General features: G+C 43.8%; 1 protein-coding gene across 1 annotated transcript in view; it reads left to right on the top strand.

Moving 5' to 3' along the window:
- Window positions 1-579: 579 nt before the first annotated feature.
- LOC129822342 (2-phosphoxylose phosphatase 1-like) overlaps window positions 580-7,314 on the top strand; it is a 33,019-nt gene continuing 26,284 nt past the window's right edge. Inside the window, exons 1-2 of the mRNA XM_055880559.1 lie at window positions 580-718; window positions 1,743-1,886. Coding sequence (XP_055736534.1) covers window positions 1,808-1,886 — 79 coding nt within the window. The 5' untranslated portion in view covers window positions 580-718; window positions 1,743-1,807. The remainder of the gene's footprint in view (window positions 719-1,742; window positions 1,887-7,314) is intronic.

Here is a 7,314-nt window from a genome sequence, read left to right as displayed (position 1 = left end):
TTCATACACTTATCAAGAGAACATCCCTGGTCATCCCTACTGCCTCTTATAAATGTGTAAATACATGTCAGTGTTGTAGTGTACCCCTGGCTATCCGTAAAGTAAAAAATAAATAATTACATTGTCCTGTCTGGTTTGCATAATATAAGGATTTTGAAATTATTAATACTTTTACTTGTGATTCTTAAGTATATTTAAAACCAAACACTTTTAGACTTTTACTCAAATAATATTTTACAGGGTGACTCTCACTTTTACTTGAGTCGTGTTCTATTAAGGTATCTTTTCTTTTACTACAGTATGACTTTTGGGTACTTTTTCCACCACTGTCAAAAGCATCGACTGATTATCGCCCTAGTATACGTAGAGCTATGGGCCGGGGAAAATAACCTTCAAGCTGTTTCTCTGCAAAATTATTCCTATTTTGATGCAATCGTTTAGAATAACTTATTTTATCACAACATCATATCGGTTGATGGCCATAGAATAATGGTGATGACAGGATGATCCTCCACGTTTCACACCAGAATAGTGGAGATGCGAGACAAAAGTGGAGTAGTTTCAGTTGCATATGAAAAAGGGAGTAGGAGGTTAGCACAGCAAAGTGGAGTCAGTAAGTAAGCAGGACCCAGGACAGCCACACGGATAGGTAGTTCAGAGGAGTAAAAGCCGGCACGGCGCTGGGTGGATTCAAGTTCTGATTGAGGCTCGCTACTTGGTAAGATGATCCGAAATAAACGACCAGCAAATATGTTAATTAGGCAGTTTAGCTACTTATCATTTTCCCACGAGTTTGTCCTGAGTAGGTACATTGTAAACAAAGGCTTGGCGTTTTGTAATAACGGTGTTATTAAGGTAGCTACGAATTCACCGAAAACATTCGATTCTGCAAAAAAGTCGACAAGTTTACTACCACATATTTAGCTTTACAAGCTGTAAATTTAGCTGTTATACCGGAAGCATTGATGCTACTATTGTGCATGTGTTCGATATAACAATATGAAAGTTATCTAGATAGCCAGTTCGCTAGCTAACAAATAATCCCTTCCCTTGTAGCTAGCTGGTCAGCATAGCATTGTAGCCGAGACGAGCAGACAAGCTGTCACAATGCGTCAACATTGTTTTAATTAGTGCAATCATCATGAAATAGTATCTCCTCGCAGGTAGCCTTCTACAATGTTTCAGTAACGTTAATCACTACAGGAGTTCCACAGAAGAGTTTCACCACATTATGATGCATACAGGTTAGCTACATATAATAACATTTATACATTGAGAAGCATAAACATTTTTGAGACAGTTTAGTTTATCCAACTATTAACCTTATAATTGTTTCATATTTGCATGAACATGTTTTGAGTGAACATCTCAAGTCATGTAGACCGTTTCTGAGGGGAGGTGATTGAGGATAATTATTGAAGCACCATTTTTACCTCATCTCTTATTTTTAGTCTGTCTAATAGCAGGGTTGCGTTGTGTATAACTGACGTAAATGGTGGGTTTTTTACATGTTCTTTCTGCTTTCCCCTCCCAGATTGTTCTGAAATCCCTGCTCTCTCATAGATCTATTCATAGAAGGCAGGCTGTATAGTGGAACATGCTACAAACTGTCGCTGACAACTTTCTTTAGTTCATTTGTGTGGTTCATTGTGTGCAGCAAAGTTTTTTCTTCTATTGGTTTAGAGGCGTGTTATAGGCATGTTTGTTTCATAATGTTGCTTGTCTTTGTTGTGCCTATTTAGACAGCAGGAATGGGGCAAGGTGTGGGTGGTTGACTGACAGGGAGACGGACCAATCACTTGTCAGGATGCTTGCTCGGAACCGCTTCATCCTCCTGGTGGTGGTGGGGGCGGTGCTGGCCATCGTGAGTCTCAGCCTCCAATTCTGTAAGTAAACTGTGTGTAGTGTATTGTAGTGTCTCTACAGCTGCCATTATTTGTGGTTGGAATTTGTGTGTGATCGTTTGGTGTGTATATCCAGGTCTGTTTGTGTATGATCACACGGTGTGTGTGTATTATATCTGACCACTAGTGTTTTCCACTCCAAGCGACCCATTTACATGGAAACAAAGACAGGTCCTCTAGAGACATTCTATATATAGACCAGTCCTATCCACTATGATACCCTGAGATACTCTTAAGTGTATCTCTCTCCTGTGCATAGAAAAAAATTCTGTGTTCTCGATGGTAATAAATACAAGGAAACAGGCCAAGTCGATTTGTTGCGTAAGACACTTACTGTGGGTGGATGGAAGAGTCCTTTTGCTGTTATATGGAAATAACATAATTAGAAAGAAGGCTAGACTGGAGAATATTATTGAGCTGCAAAAATAACATCCATATTTGAATGAAAAATCCTAGTCCCAGATTATGTTGGGTATGAAATATGCTGTATAGTGCGTACCTTTCTCTCTCTCTCTGTACCCTGCTCTCTTGCTTCAAGTCTTTACAGACGCCAGAAGAGATTGCAATTCTGTGAGTGTGTCTTAACTCTGCATTGAAAATGTGTGAACTGTGTGACCCTGTTGCCATCACTCATCTCCCTCAAAAGCAGAGGTGTGTGTCTGTCTGAGGAGGATTGTAGGCTGAAGTAACTTTAATGCACTACTTAAAACCATTCTCTGCTCCTGCCCTCTAATCTTCTCCTTTAGCTAATACGAAAGGCAATAAAAGATTATGCTGAATGAAATCCCACTGTAAATTGTTACCATTGAGTGTGTGCGTGCATGCGTGTGTCTAGGCTCGTATGGGTCCCTTACTTTGTCATTGAGAATGTGTCTTGATTGATTTCTCGATCACTTGAGGCAACATGGGATTTATGTAACCAAAGTATGGTCTGTGTTAGCGTCCTCTCCTTCCCTGTCATGTGATCTGTAGGTTGTCTGTGTGTTGGAGAGAGGCTGTCATAATTTATTCATCAGTCTGCAAGTCATTATCCTCTACTACAGGGGAAGGCCCAGTGGGACAGCAGCACTTCATGTTCCGTTGATTGTCATCCTTCTTTCTCCTCCACTTTCCCTCCCTCTCTTATCGGTTTTCTGCTTAAGTTATCTTTCTCTTTTTCTATTTTAGCCTCTGACTGTTATCTTCCTGTTTTGGTCTGTTCTTTCTTACGCTACTTCTCTCACTTTTCCTCTCTTACTCCCTCCCTCCTTCCTTCCCTCCTTCTTTTCTTTCTGATTATTTTGAACATTGGGAGAAGAAGTCAGTGTATTGAATTTGTTTGTGTGGTTTTCAATTTGTTTGCTGAAACTTGATTGATTACGGTGTGTGATCCAGACAGGCAATAACAGATGGTTTGCCATGACTCTGACACTCTGCCTGCCTCTACGACCTCTCTGAAATCTGGACTGGGGTCGCCATGGCAGCAGAGGCGTGACACCTGTTTGACAAGCGGCAGGGAGTCCCACAGTAAGAGAGGTGTGAAGCTTAGCGGAACAGAGGACGGAGAAGGAGGGAAACAAAAACAGGAGGAGGGATATGGCGAGAGAGATAGAATAGAGGAAAGGAGAGACAAAGAGAGAGATGACAGGAGAGGGAATGGAAGAGGAGAGAGGGGGAGGCAATAACATCAACAGAGCAATACAGGAAAATATGGACTACAGGAATTGAAGGGAAGATAAAAGAGAAGATGAAAGGAGAGCAGAGAGAGAGAGCGTGATGGAGGAAAATACATGTATATAATGAGAAGAATGGAGAGAGGGAGAGAATAATCCACAGAGATGAAGAGAGATATAACATCAGAGGAAATAGAGAGAGGGAGAGAATAATCCACAGAGATGAAGAGAGATATAACATCAGAGGAAATAGAGAGAGGGGAGAGAATAATCCACAGAGATGAAGAGAGATATAACAGAGGAAATAGAGAGAGGGAGAGAATAATCCACAGAGATGAAGAGAGATATAACAGAGGAAATAGAGAGAGGGAGAGAATAATCCACAGAGATGAAGAGAGATATAACATCAGAGGAAATAGAGAGAGGGGAGAGAATAATCCACAGAGGTGAAGAGAGATATAACATCAGAGGAAATAGAGAGAGGGGAGAGAATAATCCACAGAGATGAAGAGAGATATAACAGAGGAAATAGAGAGAGGGGAGAGAATAATCCACAGAGATGAAGAGAGATATAACATCAGAGGAAATAGAGAGAGGGGAGAGAATAATCCACAGAGATGAAGAGAGATATAACAGAGGAAATAGAGAGAGGGAGAGAATAATCCACAGAGATGAAGAGAGATATAACATCAGAGGAAATAGAGAGAGGGGAGAGAATAATCCACAGAGATGAAGAGAGATATAACATCAGAGGAAATAGAGAGAGGGGAGAGAATAATCCACGGAGATGAAGAGAGATATAACAGAGGAAATAGAGAGCGGGAGAGAATAATCCACAGAGATGAAGAGAGATATAACATCAGAGGAAATAGAGAGAGGGAGAGAATAATCCACAGAGATGAAGAGAGATATAACAGAGGAAATAGAGAGAGGGGAGAGAATAATCCACAGAGATGAAGAGAGATATAACATCAGAGGAAATAGAGAGAGGGGAGAGAATAATCCACAGAGATGAAGAGAGATATAACATTAGAGGAAATAGAGAGAGGGGAGAGAATAATCCACAGAGATGAAGAGAGATATAACATCAGAGGAAATAGAGAGAGGGAGAGAATAATCCACAGAGATGAAGAGAGATATAACATCAGAGGAAATAGAGAGAGGGGAGAGAATAATCCACAGAGATGAAGAGAGATATAACATCAGAGGAAATAGAGAGAGGGGAGAGAATAATCCACAGAGATGAAGAGAGATATAACAGAGGAAATAGAGAGGGGGAGAGAAAGGAATAGGCAGAGAGAGAGAATACAGGAACGAAAGCCAAACTAACAGCGACGTGTTTTGGAGGATAGCTATGAGTCAGTGACATGGAGACAGACAGACCATAGGGATTAGAGGCAGACAGACAGATATACCACAGGGAGTAGAGGCAGACAGACAGATAGACCACAGGGAGTAGAGGCAGACAGACAGATAGACCACGGGGAGTAGAGGCAGACAGACAGATAGACCACGGGCAGTAGAGGCAGACAGACAGACCACAGGGAGTAGAGGCAGACAGACAGATAGGCCACGGGGAGTAGAGGCAGACAGACAGATAGACCACGGGCAGTAGAGGCAGACAGACAGACAGATAGACCACGGGCAGTAGAGGCAGACAGACAGACAGATAGACCACGGGGAGTAGAGGCAGACAGACAGATAGACCACGGGGAGTAGAGGCAGACAGACAGATAGACCACAGGGAGTAGAAGCAGACAGACAGATAGACCACGGGCAGTAGAGGCAGACAGACAGATAGACCACGGGCAGTAGAGGCAGACAGACAGACCACAGGGAGTAGAGGTAGACAGACAGATAGACCACGGGGAGTAGAGGCAGACAGACAGATAGACCACGGGCAGTAGAGGCAGACAGACAGACAGATAGACCACGGGCAGTAGAGGCAGACAGACAGACAGATAGACCACGGGGAGTAGAGGCAGACAGACAGATAGACCATGGGGAGTAGAAGCAGACAGACAGATCATACATGTGTAACGGATGTGAAATGGCTAGCTAGTTAGCGGTGGTGCGCGCTAATAGCGTTTCAATCGGTGACGTCACTCGCTTTGAGACCTTGAAGTAGTGGTTCCCCTTGCTCTGCAAGGGCCGCGGCCTTTGTGGAGCGATGGGTAACGATGCTTCGTGGGCGACCGTTGTTTATGTGTGCAGAGGGTCCCTGGTTCGCGCCCGAGGTCGGGGCGAGGGACGGTTTAAAGTTATACTTTTACATTGATGCTGTTGACCCGGATTATTGGTTGCTGCGGAAAAAGGAGAAGGTTGAAAGGGGGGTGAGTGTAACGGATGTGAAATGGCTAGCTAGTTAGCGGGTACGCGCTAATAGCGTTTCAATCAGTTACGTCACTTGCTCTGAAACCTAGAAGTAGTGTTTCCCCTTGCTCTGCAAGGGCCGCGGCTTTTGTGTGTGGTATTGGTCGTGACAGTAGTGTGTGGTATTGGCCGTGACAGTAGTGTGTGGTATTGGTCGTGACAGTAGTGTGTGGTATTGGTCGTGACAGTAGTGTGTGTTATTGGTCGTGACAGAAGTGTGTGGTATTGGTCGTGACAGTAGTGTGTGGTATTGGTCGTGACAGTAGTGTGTGGTATTGGTCGTGACAGTAGTGTGTGGTATTGATCGTGACAGTAGTGTGTGGTATTGGCCGTGACAGTAGTGTGTGGTATTGGCCGTGACAGTAGTGTGTGGTATTGGCCGTGACAGTAGTGTGTGGTATTGGCCGTGACAGTAGTGTGTGGTATTGGCCGTGACAGAAGTGTGTGGTATTGGTCGTGACAGAAGTGTGTGGTATTGGTCCTGACAGTAGTGTGTGGTATTGGTCGTGACAGTAGTGTGTGGTATTGGTCGTGACAGTAGTGTGTGGTATTGGTCGTGACAGTAGTGTGTGGTATTGGTCGTGACAGAAGTGTGTGGTATTGGTCGTGACAGTAGTGTGTGTTATTGGTCGTGACAGTAGTGTGTGTTATTGGTCGTGACAGTAGTGTGTGGTATTGGTCGTGACAGTAGTGTGTGGTATTGGTCGTGACAGTAGTGTGTGGTATTGGTCGTGACAGAAGTGTGTGGTATTGGTCGTGACAGTAGTGTGTGGTATTGGTCGTGACAGAAGTGTGTGGTATTGGTTGTGACAGTAGTGTGTGGTATTGTTGTAGACCTGTTTTAATTCTCTGGTGGGAGAGATGGAGGGAGGAAGAGCAGTCGTGGTCCATCCTGTGTTTAAGGTTTACTGTAGCAGCTGACTCTTTACCACAGTACAGGTGGTGTAAAACACTGAGGTGTAAGGCTGGAAGGAAGCCCTCATCAGTGTAATGGGCTCACCTTTTTCAACTCTCAGCCAATGCATACAGTCAGAACTACCTGCTAAACCCCTAATTACTGGCCCTGCTGTACGTTTCTTAAGGCCAGCTAGTTGTTGCGTAGACCTTGATGTAGACATTGATGTTGTGTGTGTACTGTAGGAAGATGCCTTAGGCTTGCATGTGTATTGCTTTGGTAGTATACCCTGTGTTTATGTGTGTGTGTGTGTGTGTTCATGCTCCAGGCATGTAAACAACTGTGTGTTTGCGGGTGTGTGAGTTGGCGATGATGCCCTGGGCTTGTGTGTGTGTGTTACTTCTCTTCAGTGTGTGTGTGTGTGCGTGAGTGTGTGTGTGTTTCTTCAGTGTGTGTATGTGTGTGTTTCTTCAGTGTGTGTATGTGTGTG

Source organism: Salvelinus fontinalis, chromosome 24 (assembly GCF_029448725.1).
Source record: "Salvelinus fontinalis isolate EN_2023a chromosome 24, ASM2944872v1, whole genome shotgun sequence".
Taxonomy (NCBI): Eukaryota; Metazoa; Chordata; class Actinopteri; order Salmoniformes; family Salmonidae; genus Salvelinus; species Salvelinus fontinalis.
The sequence above is the reverse complement of the archived record's forward strand: the minus strand, read 5'-3'. Positions and strand labels throughout refer to the sequence as shown.